Below are 20,614 nucleotides of genomic sequence, written 5' to 3'. Positions count from 1 at the left end.
CTTAGCAGATTCACCCGCCCTCTGGTCCCTTTGTTCAAATGTGTGCCTCCAAGCAGTGATGGACAACTTAGGCTGGAAATGCTCTTTTAAAAGTTTCTTTAAGTCAGTATACGTTACTGACTCCAGGGAAGCAGGGGCCACCAGATTTTCAGCAATCTCAAAGGCTTCCTGTCCACAGACAACAACAGGGTTGCAGCCTTCAATCCATCTTCTCTGATCTGGTTTACCCTGAAGTAATTCTCCACCCTCGCAACATAGAATTCCCATCTCTCCGGGTGTGAGACATCGAACTCAGATAAACAGCCGACCTTCGCCATCCTAAATCTGCACTTCACCACTCGCTTCTCTTAGGGAAGGGGTCTTTCAGCCGAACTCACCCTCCAGCGATGCTGTACTGGCAGGCTGGAACGCTGATTTTGATGCCGTCTTCCCTCTTCAGGACTTCTTGTGGTAAATCTTTACAGCTTCCTCCTGTTTAGCTTGTAAAGTATCCCATCCTTGTTGCCTTCAAACAATGGCGAATGATGAAGACACATATTACAAGGAACTTCTCTTTATTTCGTTTCCAGCCAAAACTCCAACAATGAGCAGAGGCATGCAGGCCTCCTTTTATACGCCCAGATCCCCGGACACAATGGCGGCAACAACAGACGCTTTTCCCGCCTTGTGCATGCATGCAAGGCTGGCACCACTCAGTCTGGTCCCGGGCAGCTTCTGCAAAGCCCGGGACCATTGCAACGTCCCGAGCCTGCATTTGCAGGCTCAGGACACAACAACAGGGAAAACCAGTTGCTGCCTATTCTGATGGTTCAAAAAGATGTATAGCTTTTATTAGCTTTGCGCTAATAAAAAAAATTCTATTTACCAGTTAAGCCCTGCTCTATCATGTGGGTTCGAACTCTCATTTTTAAAGACCAATGTGGGAGAGGAAATGTTTTATCTGGCATCTATAAAGTCTAAAACAAAAGTTATGTTTCAGACTGGCATTATGAGGGCTGCAAAATCCTAGTAATCCTGGACCATGGATCCAAAGCAGCTAGATTATGGAAGCCAAGAGATTTATGTAATCATGACTTTAAAAATCATGACTTAAAAATAAGGTCAGAATAATTTGAGATTGAATATATGTCCCTCCACTTTCCCCAAGGTTTCTAGAGAAACACTAGAAAGAATAAGTTATAGCTCAAGCGAAAGCACAGAGACCTACTTTGTATCTCTATTTTAAGTCATAACCAATTAAAATTTTATCAATGTTCTTTTAAATTATTTAATTATTTTAAAAACTTTAATATGGCTCTTTTTACACCTGGGGATCACTCTTGGAGCAGATGGAGTGCCAAAAGCTCTACAAACTAAATTAATTTTTCATTTTCAACACCATCTCCCTCAGTTTTGAGAAATGAATCAACCTTAGAAATAACTCTAAGCAACCCCATAGAGCAAGATAAGGTTGAAAAGTTTGAGTTTTCTTTCCATTTTCCCCATTTTCATGCTCACCATGCTTATAAAGCTGAATGGGTATGAACCTTCTTATTGAGGTTGAAAGACTGGGTAATAAATGTCCTAGTTTAATTAATGTGACCCAGCCACAGTTCAAGTAGAGAGGAAAGTGAGAAGAGGCCATATGGCTTGGTTCCACTTCTCTCATAAGATCCTCAGCCTTTTGCCTTCACAATAATTGGCTAAATCAAACTAGGTAAGCCAATGCAAACGTGGAGGGCAAGAAGGGGGTCATCTCCATTTCTCTCCATGACACTGAATAACAAAATATATACTGGTTAAAGAAGCATAAATCTTTGCATCTGCCCCTTCTTTTGTGCTCCAGAATAACTGGGTAAGGGTTGCTTGAAAGAGGTCACAATGCAGGGAAACCCAGAGGGGATTTAACACATATATGCACACGTACATATAGACAAACCTCAATTTTTCCTCCTCTTATAGACAGTAATAAAAATATATAGAAAAAAACCTTTTGGACAGGGGTAGGGAAACTATGACAACAAAAATAGTGGTCAAGTGAGCTCGGTTGTTTGGTTAGCTATAATGATTCAGTTGCAAGTGGATGAGCGTAGCTTCGCAGAACCTATCCTGGCTTTCTCTCCACTGTGCTGGACAAAGAAGAGGAAATTCATATAGGCTACTTTTCTAGGAAACTAGGGTTTTTGTTGTTGAGGAATTATCATACATTTTTCAATGATCCTCTCAAAAAGACCTTGAAAACTACAGCCCCAAACTCTATCAGTTCTGAAAGGTCCCAGATCTCTACAGATATTTATCTCCTCCTCTTGACCTTTTCCTAACCTCAAAGGATTTTTTTTCCTGTTAATTTCATTCTGAAGCAGCCTACAAGAGCTTTGTATCACTGCACAGTTAAATATAAAATGACATTTCTCAATGCCATATGGGAAGCTTCTGCAGAAAGCTTTGGCACTGTCTCTGAGATAATTTCACTTGTGCCCACATTTCCCTTCTGTTATCAGCATTCTTGGCTAGTTTCTATTTATTGAATATTTTAATGTAATTTTAGAGCAAATCTAAATGTTGCTGAATAAACTAATTATCTGGCTGGAGCCATGCAGCCCGCTCCACGGCATTTAGTTCCTTCAAAACAATAGAAATAGCTTTAGCATTATTTCCAGCACTTGGACCTGTACTTTGTCAAATAAGTAGCTAGTAGCCAAATAAATGTACAGAGCAGTCAGATCCTTTAGTTTAAAGAATTTCAAAATGATAACTATTTCTTCTCCAGTCATGAAAGCTTATTGTTAGGATTGTTGTGCAATTTCACAGTGATTTAGCTGGTTTTCCATCCAATAATATTCATACAACAATAAATTTAGATTTAAATATATTTGCATATCATCAGGTGATCACTCTTTGTAATACTGGAACATTTATGATTTAAAAATTGAAAGAAAAAGCTATTATGTCAATTTCATATCACCAAAATGGCTTCATAAAACAGGAACAAGCAAATGTTTAACTCAAAGGAACATCAGTTAAAATCCATTTCCACCCAGCTTTAGTCTATCCAGGTGTTAGCTTTTAAGAATTCAACTCCCTGCATTGTCTGCAGATAGATGACAAGTCTGTTCTTTTCTTGCTGGCAAAAAGTATCCCTCAAACTAATACAAGCATTGGCTTAATTGCACCTCAAGTAACAAATAACAGAATCAGAAGAACCATCCCAAGCACATTATATTGTATTTACCAGCCCAAAAGATGGATAAATTCTAATTCGGTTGTTATCACAGTATGATCTGTGCATTTAGCAAAAAAAGCATATGTGTCAATTAATTATATACATATCTGCCTTTTCTTTAATAAGTTCATGAGCCCCCAATTTCTGCTTAAAGAACTTTATGAGGCAGGCTAATCTGAATGAGTGAATCAGGTTTTGAACCCGAGTTTTCTTAGTCCTATTTTGGCATAGTGATGGCCCAAGCAGGGCATACCCTTTATACAAAGAACTGCATAATGCCCTAGTCTAAAGAAGTCACCAAAGGACAAGGTTACACTAAAGCCGGCAAGTCAGAAAAACAAATGCTGTGTGACTCTTATGGAAAAGTACCTAATACAGATTTATTCAAATCCTTGGGTAGGCCTGAATTTGATGCCTTCAATATAAAGTTCTCCACCCACCACTTTTTGTAGGTAAAATACTGGGAAAAGCTCACAATCACTTATTTAAAGCAGATGACATGCAGTACTGCAGTGCTGGTTAAATTCCTTTGGGGTCAGAGCAAGGAACTGAAGGAGGCAATGATAATGTGTAGAGAGATGCAGCAAAGCTGTAGGGTGCCTCCTTGGATGGTTATAATGTCCAAGACAGAGAAGCAGGAGCTCAAAATGTGACAAGTGGAAAAGGAAAAGAACAGTTGGGGGACAGAGACAGTGTTCCCATCAATCTACAACTTCATTCCAAAAGCAGATGATGGTTGAGCTGACCCTACTTGAGAAGTTTTGTTATGTAGTGAAATACCACATCACAGAGATGTCCAAGCTCAAGTTTGTCTTCTTGATGTGCTAATATTCCATTATATTTACAGAAACAATTCTTCCACCTGCAGTTTAAAAATGTACTGCTCTGCTGTTTTCCCAGCCTATGAGAGCTTTATCCTTTTCCTTTTCTCTCTGGGGATAGACCAGAGTTGAACACAGAGGGGGAAAAAATAGAAAAACATGATTTTTGGAAGTTGACCTTTGAAGTATCATGTCAAATTCCATGAATGTGGAACTTGTGAAAATGAGTGAAAATTGGGTAATTACGCTTGAGAAAAGTAAAAAAAAAATAGTCTGGATAGGTGTTTTTCTTAACTATTACTGTTGTGTCAACAGCAGTTTTACTATATTGTGTTCATACGATTCATTTGTAAGGATGGGCATCAATATATATTCCAGAATTCAAAACCCCAGGGCAGAAAGACTACTGTGGCTTTTGATTATGTAAAATAATGAACCTCGTCCAGTGATAAATGTTCCACAAGTGGAATTCAGTAATATGGTGGGACACAATTCGGTTATCAAAATTTGAAGTATCTTTAAAATTATTGTAAACAAAAAAAAAACCCTGCAGATTTGTTGTTCTTGTTGGAACAGTATGTGATCTGAAACTGCAGAAGCTCATGATGTCTCCATGGTCATGGTAAGATCATGCCCTGATTTCAATGGAATTCTCTAATGCCATTATCCACTGCACAGATGCTGGATGCATTAGCTAGTCTGCCTCCAGTGTCCGATGGACCTAGATGAAAGAGCTGGGGCTTTCCCTGTTGGTCTGCTGTGTGGCCTATCCAAGCCTTGGTTGCTACCTGGAGTAAGAGTGCAACTGAGGCATTGAATCACATCCATGCAACCTCACCCCTCTTGAGGAGCCTGTCACGCCCCATGATTCACACAGGAGTAGAAGTCTCAATACTTCTCAATCCTTATTGTGTTCATAGATTGCTGCCCTACAACCCTCTTTTGGATGAAACAAGCCCTCTTGCTGGGCATGCAGAGGAATTTGCTCAGCATTTATTGGACAACTTGCTTGGATTTGCTTATAGTTGGATGCCAACTTTATTGCAGGTCCAGAGGACATGCCTGGGAAGGAGTTTTGCCCAATTACCCGGGAACAGTGTGAACCTGTTGGATATGAGAAAGAGGACAGGGCCCTTAGGATGTGAGTTCATTCACCTCCTCTTTTGATCTATGTCCCTCCTGGCCTGCTAAAGTGACCAGGGGTGTTATGTGAGTGGGCCTAATAGTGGTTAATGAGAGGATTGTTCCTCTACCTCTTAAAATGCCTTGGTTTTCCCTTTTACAAGAAACTATCACCGGAACTGATCATACTGGGCAATATTCATCCAATATTTAACCTCTCCTTTTGAGGAAGGTGATTGAGAAGGTGGTTGTTAAGCAAGTTCAGAGAACTGTGGAATAAGTGGATTATTTGGATCCTTTTCAGTAAAGATTCAGACCCAACAGCATTAGTTGCACTTTTGGATGATCTCTGGTGTGGTTAGTTGGTGGGTTCGGCATCCATCTTTACCCTACTTGATCTCTCTATAGCTTTCAGTACTATCAATCATGGAATCTTCCTGGATTAGCTCAGAGGATTAAGAGTGGGCAGCTCATAGTATGCTGGTCCACCTCCTTTCTCTCGGTCGATTCTAGTCAGTGATGATTGGAGAAAAGTCCCATCTTTGGCCCCTACTATATGGTGTGCTATAGAGTTTGATGCTCTCTCTCTCCTATTTAACATTCACATGAGACCACTGGGTGACGCCTTGGGGTGAGGTATCAGCCGATGATACCCAATTGTATATCTCTGCCCCTGGTGAATTAAACGATGTCATGAATGTCTTATCCCTGTGCCTGGAGGCTTTAAGAGTCTCTCTCTGTGCCTTGTGGTTTGTATATTTTTAATTTTTAATAATGATTGTTAATATTTTTATAATGATTGTTTTTATGTATTTGTTGCACACTGCCCAAAGTAATTTGTTGTGAGATGGGTAGCCATATACATTTGATGACTAAGTAACAACAAATTTTTGTAAACATGTTGGGACATTTTTTTTAAAATGTTGACCCAAAGTCAACATTTTTTTTACCTTGTTGACCCAAAGTCTTTGAGCAGTTGCTGAAATTTAAGATACAAAATATTGACAATTATTGGTTTAAAAAGAGTGGCAAAACTGCAAAGCAATTCTTAACTCAGTAAATACACTTTTCCATTGGAAGTAACCACAGAATTCCATTGTAGTTGTTCACAGGATTGCTCCCAGCAGAAGATGCTATTTTTGCCTTTTTTCTGTCACTAAGCTACAGGAGATACTTTACAAGAGAGCAAAACTATTAAATGGAAGAGGAAGTCTCAAAGGTCAAACTGATTTAAGGAGGGCAAGCTATTGTTTCTTTACATCAAGTTTGAGGGTCTTCTAAAGAAGCTAAGGAAAAGCTGGCATTGAAACCAACCTGTCAAAGAGAGAATAGGGGGAAAGGGGTTGCATGTGGCCTTAAAGTATTTTTGCCTCTTAAATTATTTCAAGTATTCACACGCAGATTTTTCAAGCAAGGAGTAAAGCTGAGCATGTATAGAGACCACAAGGCAATATATTGAGTGTGAACGTTGACAAAGACATTTGTCAAAAGTCATTAAGAGCAAAAGAAATGCAATTGCTGAAATAATAACCTAGAAGTAAACTGATGAGAGTCACAAAAGAAGGAAAGATAGAGGCCTCAGACTTCCATTATTCCCTCTTTTGCAAATATCCTCATTGTCTGTAAAAACATCCAGCTGATCCTAAAGTAGAAATAACTCCCTGGCAAAGAAGGAGGCACTTCAGTGGGGCATTTGCAGAGCTACACAGGCAGGTGGGAAAAGTTTACTCCTATCCACACCTGCTTAATTTCTCCTTCAAGACTCTCTTCAACGACTTTTTGTAATGCAATGGAGCCTATTTCAGGTTTCTCAATGCTATTGAGAAGGATCGCACACCCTTGCTCAGCCTGAGAGATTTGATGCATGAATATCAATTGCTCACATTCTCTGCAATGGAAAAGATAGCTAGAGAATTTCACATATCCAGTCTGGAGGAAGCTGGACTACAAACTGACTGGTTTGGTCCCGAAGGTCTTACCTCCATGTCTCTCTTTAGTTCTCCCCCAGCAAGTCCACCCTAAAGACATTTTCAGAAATCATGGGCGTTCTGTCACTGGAGGTTTTTAAGAAGAGACTCCAGGGGTGGAGAACCTTGGCTCTTTTATGACTTGTGGACTTCAACTCCCAGAATTCCTGAGCCAGAATGGATGGCTCAGGAATTCTGGGAGTTGAAGTCCACAAGTCATAAAAGAGCCAAGGTTCTCCACCCCTGGGATATTCACTTATCTGAAATGGTATAGGTTCTCCTGCCTGAGCAGGGGGCTGGACTAGAAAACCTCCAACGTCCCTTCCAGCTCTATTCTATTCTAAATTTTGTGGCCTACAGCAAGAGAGACTCTTCCTCCTTCCTGTTCTATGTACAAAATGCAACTGAATCTTACTTCAACATTAGCGTCCTCCTCTATGTCCAAGAACAATTTAACAAACATAGGACAAACTGCAAAGCATACCCAGTTCTATGTTTCAAGACTGCCATGTCAATCCCTGCCTCTTGGGCAACATTCACTACTTCAAATAGTCATCTCATTTTGCCCAATATGAAGCTGGCCCCTGACCCAAGAGGCCTCACACTAACAACCTGGTTTTTCTTAAGAAGTTAAAGGTAAGTCAGGTGGGGATGGAATCATCAACCAGAGATATAGGCAGATCCTTTTATATTTTATAATGTTGAATAATGCTTGACATCAAATCATATCTCTCCAAAATGTAAATGCAGTTCCAAGTGCAGAACTCTTGCTTTTCTTACGTATAAGAAGAACCAAGAAATAATGTATTGGTTTGTTTTTCAAAAAAAGAAAAAGAAAAACCAAGTTAAGAATGGAGTTAATGTTGCAGACAGGAATGACAGACTGAAATTCTGGGGGGGGGGTGGGGTGGAAATGGAAGAGCATTGCAGACATTTTTTAAAGGTGAATAAATAGTATCTCTCCACTGCAGTCCCTAGCTGAGGGCCAGTAATAAAAAAAGGGAGATACAGAGACAAATTAAGATAAAAGAAATCCCTGGCTTAAATCTCGCCTTGGGTTCAAAACCACCAGCAACCTTAGACAAGCTATGCTTCCTGTAAAAGCAATGTAAGCATCTAGTTTTGGCCTGTCTTTGAGGGTCAGCTTGCTGGGGATTATTGACACAGCACATGTGAAGGGCTTCAAAATGGCACAGTTATTACTGGTGAGTTGTTGGGAATGGAACAATCTATTTGTCTTGTTAGTTGCATCCAATTTATAGTGGATGCAGTTACTCTGTATTTTTAGCATCTCTCTGCTAGAACGATCCCATAATCTGCCTCCTTTGCTGCTCCAAGAGAAAAACAAAGGTTAAAAAAGATGGGCAGCAGAGAACTAATGAGATGGGGTTTCAAGGCATTCAAAAAAAAATCTAAAGTGGGTTCCCAGTGGTTAATTCCAACATCCATTAAAAATCCGATTAAATTAAAACACACACGCACACACAGAGAAGCTCAGTCCATCTAACCTAATGAGAGAGAGCACTGCTGGCCAGCAAATGGGTTTCTTTAAATCCCCCATCCCAACTCTCTGGCTTGGCTTTGGCTGAAATCAATCCCTGCAATTTCTGAAGTCCCTTTGAAAGCCTTCATTAACATAAACCCAGCTCCCCACCTTAACCATTTGGAGCATCTAATGCTGCTTCCTGGATTCCACAGCCAGTGAAAAAAACTGGCTTGACTTCTCTGCCTTGTCTCCTCTGCCTTGTGCTCCAAATGCCTGACCAAGAATTTGACCTTTCCTGTCACTCTGGTTTTGGATTTGGAGGTTGGCAGGGGGGGAGGGAGAGAGACAACCTCGTTCTTCTCTCTGCAGGATCAGCTTGCAAACATTTCAAACTTTTGCTGAGGTGTCATTTGGGTCTCATTTCACTAAGTGGGGGACGGGAGGGGGAACTCTTCTGATGCTTCATACCATCCATATTAATTTCCATTCATCTTTTTCTCTGCCAAACTGTGCCCTATTTGCCAGGGTTCAGGTGAATAATCTCCACATTTTGTATTATTCCCCCCCCCTTTCTTTCTCTCTCCAGCTCCTCCTGGATTCGAGAAGGATTTTAATCTTTTTCTGATTTCTCAGGTACTGCAGGAATATGCTAAAACCTGGATGAAATCTCTTTCTGCTCCATATAGCTCATTCCGTCACCATTCATAAAACAACGAGGACAATGGAAGAGGTCACTTCAACTTTGCTTGGGCGATGGTCAGCGTGGTTCCACCCCTCTAACCTGTCCTTTCCTCAACAGAAGCACTGGCTTTCCTCACTGTAGTAAACAGAATAGGTGCAGCGAGACACCTTTCCAGTGGATTCCAGGTGATGATTTTGAGGACAGAGGAATGAAAAGGGGAGTGAGAGGTTGCTGGTAATTTTCCCATAGAACAAGATCAAGTTGTTATCATTTAGTCACCTATTAAATCCAGTGGGAATTACTCTGTGCAGAAAGAAGCATGAAGAATAAAATGATGTAACAAACACTCCTGCTTAAAAAAAAAATAAAGATAGGAGAACCTATCAAAGACTGATACATAGGGAGAGCAAACAATTCAATAGGGATCAGCATCTCAGACACACAAATAAACAGACGAAGAAGAAAAGATACTCACTGCCTTTGACCTGTCCTGCTCCGGAGATCTTTGTCAAGCGTGTGATCAGACAGGCTCTAGGAAGAGAATAGAGCGATCTCTTAAGCAGGGGCAAAAGCCACACAGAGAGAGACAGACACACCTCCCAATTTCCCCCCCCCCCAGTATTCCCCCTGAGCAATAGCTCAGCTGAAAGCTCTGATCATCCCGTCTGCATATCACATTCACAAAACCCTAAAGCAATCTAACTGAGCAGGCTTGAGGTCCGGCACTGCAGAGCCGGCTCACATGTTTCCTGGGTGGGATTTGAGAAGTGTCCACCTGATCAGAGCTTTTGGAAGCATCTTCTTTCATCTTGCTCTTTTCTTCTCCACCTGATAGCAAATCTGTTTGGATTCTGCTAAATGAAGGCTTTGGTCGGAGTATTCACCAAATGCCTGGCAAACATTTGCAGACTGAAGCTGATTCAGACTGAAGTTCTCCTCTCCCAGAAGCATTCCGTGCAATTGTTATCCCAGTCATTAGAATAAAGCATCTTCTTGCAGTGTTTAATGTAAATCCTTGATGGGTTTAGGGTGAGATGGGAGATCCATGGAGATTCTAGGCTGGAGCCAAGCAGAGAAGAATAACATCACTGAGCTTACTTAAACAGCACCAATGCCAGGAAAGTCAAATTGCATCTATTAAATCACAGAGAAGGTTTCTTATTGGGTACCGCTATGTGATAAATGTATAGCCAATTCTTTATAAAAGATAGTCAAATAAAGAGAAATGTGTGAATTCCTCCCCACTTCAGCTTGGTGTTATCTCACATTTCCTTATGCTTCCTCTCACCTGAATATCATCAGCCCAGATCTCCTGCCAGCTTAGGTGCACCTATTTCTCTTCCATGTATGTATGTATGTATGTATGTATGTATTTATTTATTTATTTATCGAGAACTGGAAATAATTTTGATGGTGAGTCTTTGCAGTAAGGGAATTTCCCAAGATTTAGCCTTTTTACAAGGGTTTTCAGTTGGCTATACTCACCCTGCCTACAGTTTGCTTGGTTATTCATTATTTATTTCTGCAATTTATATTAACTCGGTTCTGAGCAGGCTCTGAATATTTAAAATAATGCAAAAGTTAAACACACCATTCATTCATTCTATCCAAGCAATTTCCAGATTTTCTTTCCATTCATTCTATTGGCAGCTGAATTGCTCCTTTTTATATAGAACTTGTACTTTTTCTTCTTGCAGTTGTTCTACTTTCTTTCTTCTTCTGTCACCTTCATTTTTCCATATCTTTTGTATCCTTCACTAATTGCCTCCATTTTTCATAAATGAAATCAAATCAGTCAATTAGATTAATATTAATTAAATTTCCTGGCATATTTATAGAATCATGCTTTAATTGTGTATTCAGTATGTACATTTTTAATGATTAATATTCTTGTTCATTTTGGAGACTCTGGATGTCCCAATTTCCTTTTTTGCACTCTCTCAGCTCATTCCCATCCATCTACTCATGTCACCTGCAGATCTCTGGTTCATCATCACCGCTCACTGGTGCATAGAATGAAACTGTCTCCAGTCTATGGATTACTACTTTCATATGTACCCACAACAAACTAAATGACACTAATTATTCTGTTCTGATATACATTTCTAGTCCTTTCATTTTTTATTGAACCAGAACTTCCACTCCTCTACATGTATTCATCAACCCAATTCCATAATATCAGAGCATCTTCAGTAATGTTTTTATACCCTTCTTTTTTTTATTTCACAATCCATTAATCTTGCTTGCTTGTTTGCTTCCTTTCCCTTTCCCTTTTGCTCTTTGCCATTTACCTCTCTATCATTCCATGTCACAATCCTCCATGTGGATTCATCCATTCATCATTGCTTTGGTCAAGTGAGCCTGTCCCATTATACTCAAGCACACTCATGCTACATCTAAGCAACGTAAGTAACCTAGGAACCCAAACAGAAGTTAAATCAAACCAAGGAAGAAGTGATGGGATTTTGATGGATGAAAAAAGCTAAAAAAAAAAAAAAAGTGCCACACATATCATTGTTATCTAACAAGTTGGGATAATTCAGAACACTCAGTTTCACCCATTGAACTCCCAAGGGGGTGGGGGGAGAGCTAGGCTGGTTTGGTGCAAGCCTGCTACGGTAGTTATCAGTGCCATGTTAGGCTGCTACTTTGCTCTAATGCAGTCAGTGTAAGCCTGTCCCAACTGGACAGCCAGCATAAGCTTTCTGTCCTTTTGGCCCTAGGAGCTTGGCCACCCCTTAGAGCAGGGGTCTCCAATCTCCGGTCCATGGACCAGTACTCGGCTGCAGCATGCCAGCAACCAGACTGTGCAAAAAAGCGAAGCCCCATCCGTGGGATGCAGGCAACACGCCAAACCACACCCCCTCCGGTCCGCAGAAAAACCTTTCTCCATGGAACTGGTTCCTGGTGCCCAAAAGATTGGGGGCCACTGCCCTAGAGGAGCAAGTGTGACAGAGATATCACCACCACCCTATGATAAGTTGGCACCAAAATTTATCCAGTGTGGCTTACCAAAGGAAGATCCATCCAGCAGCTAGCTATTCTCCTGGGTAGCCATTTGGTCCTGTACTGCTATGTAAACTTAATGACCTATTAAGTCAATAAACAATACTCAATCTGGAAACTAATGCAGCATTCAACCCTTACTTCACACCATAGTTTCTTTTCCATTTCTTCTCAGGCTAGAATGACACATGTTCTTATTGCTTTCCCATCCCCTGCCCACAATACCACAAAGCTTCCCTTTCCTCAACTTTGAATTACAAATAAGAACATTGCTCCTTTGTTCCTATCAAGCTGAACTATCAGTTCTTCCTTACTGTAGAGCTTCTGAAGCCTACAGAGGAAGTAGAAAGAAAAGAATAATCTGTTCTGTGTTAGTTTAATTATTGCAGCCTCAGAACAATCAAAGAAAAACAAAAGGATGGAGATGTTATGTTATTTCAGCCCTTTGCTAACTCAGTTAAGGTGATAGAGGTAATACATTTATGTAACTACTAACTGAGCACCAACATGGTGGTGGTGGTAGTGGTGGTGGTGGTGGTGGTGATGGTGATGATGATGATCAGTGCTTTTTTTCTAAAAAAAAAAAAAAAAGGTGCCAGAACTCACACATGTCATACAACCCACCTTGCCTACCCTACAAAAAAGGTGCCGGAACTCCGTTCTGGGCGTTCTATGAGAAAAAAAGCCCTGCTGCTGCTGCTGCTGATGATGATGATATTATCCATTTAGTCATGTCTGACTCTTGGTGATTCTATAGGTCAGATCTCTCCACATCTTCCAATCTTGCACTATTTCTTTTGAGTTTTTTTATGCTCTGTCCGGTGTCAACTTTGATGGTGTGAGCACCAAAGTGGTGTTCTGCAGTTCTGATTGCCACAATATTGCTGTGGCCAGAACTTCTTGGAAAAAAAACAGACAGAATACTGATTGTTGGGCATGCCTTTATCCATCTGAAATGTCCAGCTGTGCTGTGACCCTACCCCATACTGATCACCTGCCTTCACCTCCAACATAATGGCAAACTTAACAAATTTGGCACACCTCACAGCTGTCCCTAGATGCTGACAGCCCGAGCCAGAAAGCACTACTTTAATAATAACCAAAGACAATTTTAGGATGTTACATACATACATGAAGGCTATATCATGGAGACACAGCAAAACAAAAACAAAAAAGATGTCCTAGGACATGCTTGTGCTATGAATAGATATAAGAGGAAAATTTTCAGTCTGTATTCTTCCTTGTTTGCTGCATTGCTTACCCAAAATATCACAACTTGCCCAGATCAAATCTTTACAAGTGACAGCATTGTACCTAATCACAAATGGAGTTATATGGGTATCAGAATCTCAGAATCGCTTTGATAGGGAAGGTAGAGGGCTGTTCTCTGTCGTGACTATTGAGCATTGGCTAGAGAAGTAACCCAAAAAGAGGTCATTAAAAAAAATCATCCTACCATCCCTGGATTATAGAGTGCTTTTAAAAACTGCAGGCTTTGTCAACCACATGTCATTCTTAGAATATAGCTTTGTCTTTGCAGGTTAGGAATAGGAAAGAAATTTGCTTATGGATTAGTCTTTAGGAAATTAGTTTGTTCCAAAAACATATGGCTGTCATCCTGATTTCACTTTGACCTTGATACCCATGTTTTCCCAAAAATAAGATCAGGTCTTATATTAATTTTTGCTCCAAAAGACGCATTAGGGCTTATTTTATGGTTAGGTCTTATTTTCAGGGAAATACAGTACTAAATGTGTCCGTCTGGCTCGGGCTTATTTTGGGGTAGGGCTTATATTACAAGCAGGGCTTTTTTTGTCATAGAACGCCCAGAACTGAACTGGCACCTTTTTTGGATGGAACCTTGTAGGGTAGGCAAGACGGGTTGTATGACATGTGTGAGTTCGGCGCCTTTTTTTTTTTTTTTTACAAAAAAAGCACTGATTACAAGCATCCTAAAAATCATGCTAGGGCTTATTTTCTGGTTAGGTCTTATTTTCAGGGGAACACAGTAGCTAACAATGTTCTGAGAAGGCTATTTCAATAAACTCTTTTTGGGCTCTATGTGACAAAGGTCACCAAAGGGCAAAAACTCACCAGTTATTTTGTCTTCTTCCAATTATGTTGCCCAGTGAAGCTCGTGGATTTTGAGTATTGTGCCCATGGGAGTTGCGCTGAACATCGCAACTGACGTTAAAGCCACCAAAAGGCTCCTCTTGGCTTCTAATCTTATGCATTCTCAGATATCTTGCTCAGCTTCCACAGACAGCCAAGGCAGGATCTTAAATCCGGGCTTCTTCATTCTACCCCAGAACCAGGTAGTGGAAACGTACAGACAGATAACACTGAAATGCAAACAATTGTCTTCTTCCCCCAGGACTCTGTTTACAGTAATACATTCCATTTGGATGACAGCTCTTTGGAAGTGCCCATTTGAGGAGAGTGGCAAGACTCTTATGGAGATAAATGTACTAACTCTGTGTGGGGAGAAAAGAGAGTGTGAACAGAATGGAAAAGCTCAAGTGAAAAGACTGGGATAGATGTCGAGCTGTTCAGCTTAATATTGGCCTCTCCCTGCAGTGTTCAGCTTCTTGTTATTGCTGCTGCTGCTGCTGTCAATTTATCAATGCCACTAGAAGGGAGGGGTGTGTGATGGGAGAAGCTGGTTGTGGGATATCTCCTTTTAAAATACATGGAAGTTGTATAGCAAAATAAATCTTAAACCTACAAACTCTATTCCACCCCCTGCCCCGACTAAAAGACACACACAGGATTATAAGATAATGTACTATTGCTAGCAGGGTTGTCTGAAAGACAAAAAAAATCAAAAGATAAAACTATTCCAACCTATTCTCTCCCCCCCACACACACACACACTGTTGTTTTGTTTGATTGATTGACATTTATGGTTTACCGCCAACAATTTTCACAATGGATCTTTCCTAAATCACGGGCATCTGATTGCTTTCCTCTGTGTGCTCTTACCTAGAAATGTCACATTAGAATTTCATCAGATAGGACTAGTGCTGGTTGAACTTCGTGAGAAATGAAATTATAACACAAAGAAAGCAAGAAGTTGAGAAAAAACTCCTTAAGTAACAATAAAACTAGTGAACTTTTTCCATGAATACGTTTTTGATTCTCATCCAAGAAGCTTCTTCAGTTTTGAAGAGTTAAGGAAAAACAAAGTCCAGTTGTCTTTTGAAAAAGCACCTTTGGAACAATCATGACCTGGATTACTGAGAATCTCCATTTAGTAAGCTATTTCTTCCTGGCTGATTTTAAATTATATGTGTTTCTACGCTTCCTTTAAAGGTAATGCCCAAGGGTATAAATAGTTTTGGAGTTGTTAAAGTAAAACATACATTTACTTTGAACACCTTTGCAATGAATCTTGCATAATTAATATATCATTATTATACTGGGGGATATAATACCTGGATCAATATAACACAGGGGGAAGGGAGGGTGCAATGACAGTAGCTTCCCAATGGCCAACTAAATATAATGATTGAAGGGGATTTTAAATCCAGAACTCTCCATTTATGTATCTTTTTCTGTGAGACATTTCTAGGTATTTCTATTGACCAGACTTAGTTGCTCACTTGCCTTCTCTTCTCAGACTTAAATTTCTTGCTAATGTCCATTCAGGGATCGAAGAGTACATGGTAACAGCAAATAATATGCTTTAAAATCCTGCACATATTGTCTTCTGCATTGTACATCAGCTGCGTCTATCCTATGCAGCGGTCTTCTCCAATTTGATGTTTTTTAGTTGCTAGGTAGTGAAAAATGGAATTGTAGTAAAACATATTTGGAATATATAAGTTGGTAAAAACTTATAAAAATATTAAGATGTGATTATCGTTTGATCACGTGATATTCATTTCCATTTCTGAATATGCAGTTAAGTATAAGCCTTCAGTAACCATAACTGCTGGAATATAATTTGACAAGTGACATGTCCGAAATAATTTTGAGGCATTGATATGAATGCCTAATGGTTTGCTGGCAGTTTTCCCTTTGCTTTGATTTTAATACCTAGCAGCACCTCTGACCTAAACCATTAACTGGTATGTGCAAAAAAACATATACAGTACATTGATATTAAAAGGTAGAATGGCCTTTATTGCTTACTGTTGGAAAAGAGGACATCTACTAAATGTACAAGCTATTTATTTGTGTATCTGTTTAAAAGTATGTCTAAACTTTAAAAAAAATACCAAAAGAATAGGACAGCTCAAATCAAGAGTATGATAAAATATTTTTAAAATATCCTTCATGAAATATTAAATACTGTAAAACATATTGAAACCACTGAAACAGTTTTAAAAACTAATTTGAAAGGACAGGCTTTGATACCATTTCTGAAAACAGTGAATGATAGGACTTCCAAAGTGGTATTTTATGGGTTGGGAACAACACAGGAGAAAGCTGTTTTATGTTTCCTCTTCAAATGGATCCTTAGAGACAGCAGTATCCTCTTAATAATTCAACATGTTCATAGCAAGGCTAATAGTTCTATAGATAACTATAATAATAATAATAATCCCCCAGTGAGGCACTACCTTGACGTGGTTGTGGGGCTTGTGTACTCTGAGGAAGATGAGAGCTATGCCAGAGGTTCAACCATACTGGACAGGTCTCATCAGGAGTCAGACAAAGAGTGTCTCTCCCATAAAAAATATGGTGAGACGTAAATTGCAGAATGCCATACCGGCTCGGACGTCGCCCGGGTTAACAAGGTCCGCGCTAGATATTGGAGTTCCTGGATATCTGGTGAAAAATGGGTTACAGGACTCAGGACTGTTGGCTGAGCAACCAGGGCCAGCAGCTGCAGAACTACTGGAAGAAAAGGTGTTTACCCGTCGCAGATACACAGTGATGGAAAACAAAGAAATAATGATCTGTTACTACAGATCAAGTCCAACAAGAAGAGGATATCTAAAACGAATGCACCAGTTCTGGAAAGAACAACATCCAGAATCAGAAATAACAGAACAGAGACTAGCAGATCAACGCCGATTTATAACACGAAATAAAATATTCACAGAAACAGAATTGGACGAACTGCAAAGGTTTACCCAGGGCAAAGAAATCAAAGCCTTACCAGAAGTAATTCAGAATGTAGAGGCAAACCAGGGGGAGTTGGCAGTGAAGGAATCCAGCAGAGATATACAACTGTTCTCATTTGGAAACCAGGCACCTCTTCCTCAGGAAGAACAAAACCCTCTAACTAAAGAAATAAAAGAATTGAAACAAAGAATAACTGAGCATCTAGAACAGCACAAAAACAACAGAATAAGGCTGCCTGCATTGAAGCTTGTTCCAAAGAAACAGCTAGCACAAGCATTAAAAGATGCAAATACTGCAATATCAAGTATAAGCACCAATTCACTGCAAGAAACAAACCAACTAATGTACAGCACAGCTGCAGTTATAACAGAATACCTGGGATGCAAAATCAACAAAAAGAAAAACAAACAAACAGTGCACCAGAAAAATGGAAGGTTAGACTAGAAAATAAGATCAGCAAGTTAAGATCACATGCAAGCAAGCTAGAACAGATGAAAGAAAAGAAGCTGAAGAACAAGAAGACCAAAGAATACCTAATCAAGAAATACCACTTAGAAACAAGGAAGATCAAGGAAGCACTGGAAATAATAAAGCAACAAATAACAGCTATAGCCAGGAAAATCAGTAGATATGAAGCTCGAATTGCAAACTATAGGCAGAACCTCCAATTTCAATCCAATCAGAAACGTTTCTACCAATCCATCAATGGAGAAACTGCAAGGAATCAGTCAGTACCTGACAAGGAAGAAACAGTGCAGTTCTGGAAGCAGATATGGGATAACCCAAAGAAATACAACAAGGATGCGGCTTGGTTAAAAGAGGTGGATGCAAATAAAACAGAAGTTGAAATGAAAGAACTAGTAATAACAACAAAAATGGTAGAAAAAAGAGCAAAGAAAATCAAAAATTGGTCAGCACCAGGTGAAGATGAACTGCATGGGTTTTGGTTGAAACATCTAACTGTTATACACCCACTCATTGCCAAACAGTTCAACAATATACTACAAGGAGGAGAAATTGAAAAGTGGCTAACAACTGGGAAAACCTACCTAATAATGAAAAATCCAGCAAAAGGGGCAACACCAGGTAACTACAGGCCAATTACCTGCTTACCAACAACTTTCAAATTACTAACTGGTGTAGTAGCTGATGCAGTGCAACAGCATCTAGTTGAAAACAATCTCTTTCCACCTGAGCAGAAAGGAAACCGCCCCAATAGCAGAGGAACAAAAGATCAACTCCTAATAGACAAAATGATCTTGGAAAACTGCAAGAGAAGGAAGACCAACCTGAATGTGGCATGGATTGACTACAAAAAGGCATTTGACTCTCTGCCACATGATTGGATAATCAAGTGCCTAGAAATAACAGGAGTCAGTAGAAACATCAGAAAATTTGTGCAAAGATCGATGGCACAATGGAAGACACAGTTGCAGATCAATGGTGAGAGCTGGGAGAGGTTAATATCAAGAGAGGAATATTTCAAGGAGATTCATTATCACCATTACTATTTGTTATTGCACTGTTTCCTCTGTCAACAATACTGAATAACTCAGGACATGGCTATCAAACATCAAAAACATCTGCCAGACTATCCCACCTCCTTTATATGGATGATCTGAAGCTGTATGGAAAAACATCATCTGAATTAGAATCGCTGCTCAACACTGTCCGTATATATAGCCAAGATATTGTAATGGAGTTTGGCTTGGACAAATGTGCCACACTTACTATCAAACAAGGAAAAATAATGAAAACTGAAGGAATCAAGATGCCCCACGAAAATAACATTAAGAGTCTGGATGAGGAAGAGTACTACAAATACTTGGGTATCCTTCAAGCTGACAACATCAAGCACACTGAAGTCAAGAAAAAGATTAGAGGTGAATACATCAAGAGAGTGAAGAAGATCTTAAAATCCAAACTCAATGGAGGAAATACCATAAAGGCAATCAACACCTGGGCAATCCCAGTCATTAGGTACACAGCTGGAATAGTGGACTGGACTCAAGCAGAACTAAAAGCAATGGATAGGCAGACCAGAAAAATAATGACAATGAATCATGCCCTTCATCCACGCAGTGACATTGATAGACTTTATCTACCAAGGCAAATAGGTGGGCGTGGAATGCTACAAGTATATCAGATGGTTGAAGAAGAAAAAATGGCTTTGGAAGAATATCTGAAGAACAATGATGAAGATGCACTGAAATTAGTATATCAGGAAGGCTTACTAACTACTGGAGAGACCAAACTGGCCTACAAGAAAGACCAAATGAAGAACAGAATAGAGGCATGGGAAGACAAAGCACTACATGGCCAATACATGAAAAAAATAGCTGGGAAAGCAGATAATAATAAAACCTGGCAATGGCTAAGAGCAGGAAAATTGAAGAAAGAGACCGAGGGACTAATTCTGGCTGCACAAGACCAAGCCTTAAGGACAAATGCATACAAAGTCAAAATTGAGAAGACAGCAACAGACAGTAAGTGCCGCCTATGCAAAGAAGCTGAAGAAACAGTGGACCACTTGGTAAGCTGTTGCAAGAAGATTGCACAAACTGATTACAAGCAGCGGCATGACAAAGTAGCAACAATGGTGCATTGGAAGATCTGCAAAAAATATCATTTGCCTGTAAGCAAAAACTGGTGGGATCATAAAATAGAGAAAGTCATAGAAAATGATAAAATTAAACTGCTCTGGGACTTCAGAATTCAAACAGACAAGCACCTGCAACATAACACCCCAGACTTAACAATTGTCGATAAGAAAGACAAAAAAGTCTGGATAGTGGATGTGGCAGTGCCTGGAGACAGCAGAATAGACAAGAAAGAACTGGAGAAGATAACAAAATACAAAGACCTACAAATAGAAATAGAAAGACTGTGGCAAAAGCAAGCAAGGGTAGTACCAATAGTCATAGGCTCCTTGGGTGCAATCCCAAAACAACTGGAGCACCACTTGAACACCATTGGCATTGACAAATTCGCTATTAGTCAATTGCAAAAGGCGGCCTTATTAGGAACTGCTTCCATCCTGCGACGATATCTGTAATACCATCAAACATCCACATCTGCCTATCCCAGGTCCTGGGTAAGGACTCGATAGGTAGACAAAATGCCAAATCCAGTCTGAACATCTGGCTGACTGTTCGATGATCGATAATAATAATAATAGTAGTAGTAAAGTTGGAAGGAACCTTGGAGGTCATCTAGTCCAACCCCCTGCTCGGGCAGGAAACCCTACACCATTTC

At 39.9% G+C, this 20,614-nt stretch overlaps 1 protein-coding gene across 4 annotated transcripts in view; it reads right to left on the bottom strand.

The window, feature by feature from the left end:
• RGS8 (regulator of G protein signaling 8) overlaps positions 1–14,398 on the bottom strand; it is a 48,593-nt gene extending 34,195 nt beyond the window's left edge. Inside the window, exons 1-2 of one of the 4 annotated variants that reach the window (XM_039337113.1) lie at positions 14,381–14,398; positions 9,756–9,811 (exon numbers count right to left, since the gene is read on the bottom strand). Coding sequence is in view for 3 of the 4 variants with exons in the window: in XM_039337111.1 (XP_039193045.1) it covers positions 9,756–9,811; positions 11,572–11,616 (101 nt within the window). In the remaining variant the exon portion in view is untranslated. Of the gene's footprint in view, positions 1–9,755; positions 9,812–10,055; positions 10,217–11,571; positions 11,723–14,380 lie in introns of those variants that run through there. The other 3 variants (XM_039337111.1, XM_039337110.1, XM_039337112.1) reach the window with 3 other exon arrangements.
• Between the last annotated feature and the right edge of the window lie 6,216 nt (positions 14,399–20,614).

This window comes from Crotalus tigris, unplaced genomic scaffold (assembly GCF_016545835.1).
Source record: "Crotalus tigris isolate CLP2741 ecotype Arizona unplaced genomic scaffold, ASM1654583v1 scf7180000017668.6805642782:7212621, whole genome shotgun sequence".
NCBI classification, from domain to species: Eukaryota; Metazoa; Chordata; class Lepidosauria; order Squamata; family Viperidae; genus Crotalus; species Crotalus tigris.
The sequence above is the reverse complement of the archived record's forward strand: the minus strand, read 5'-3'. Positions and strand labels throughout refer to the sequence as shown.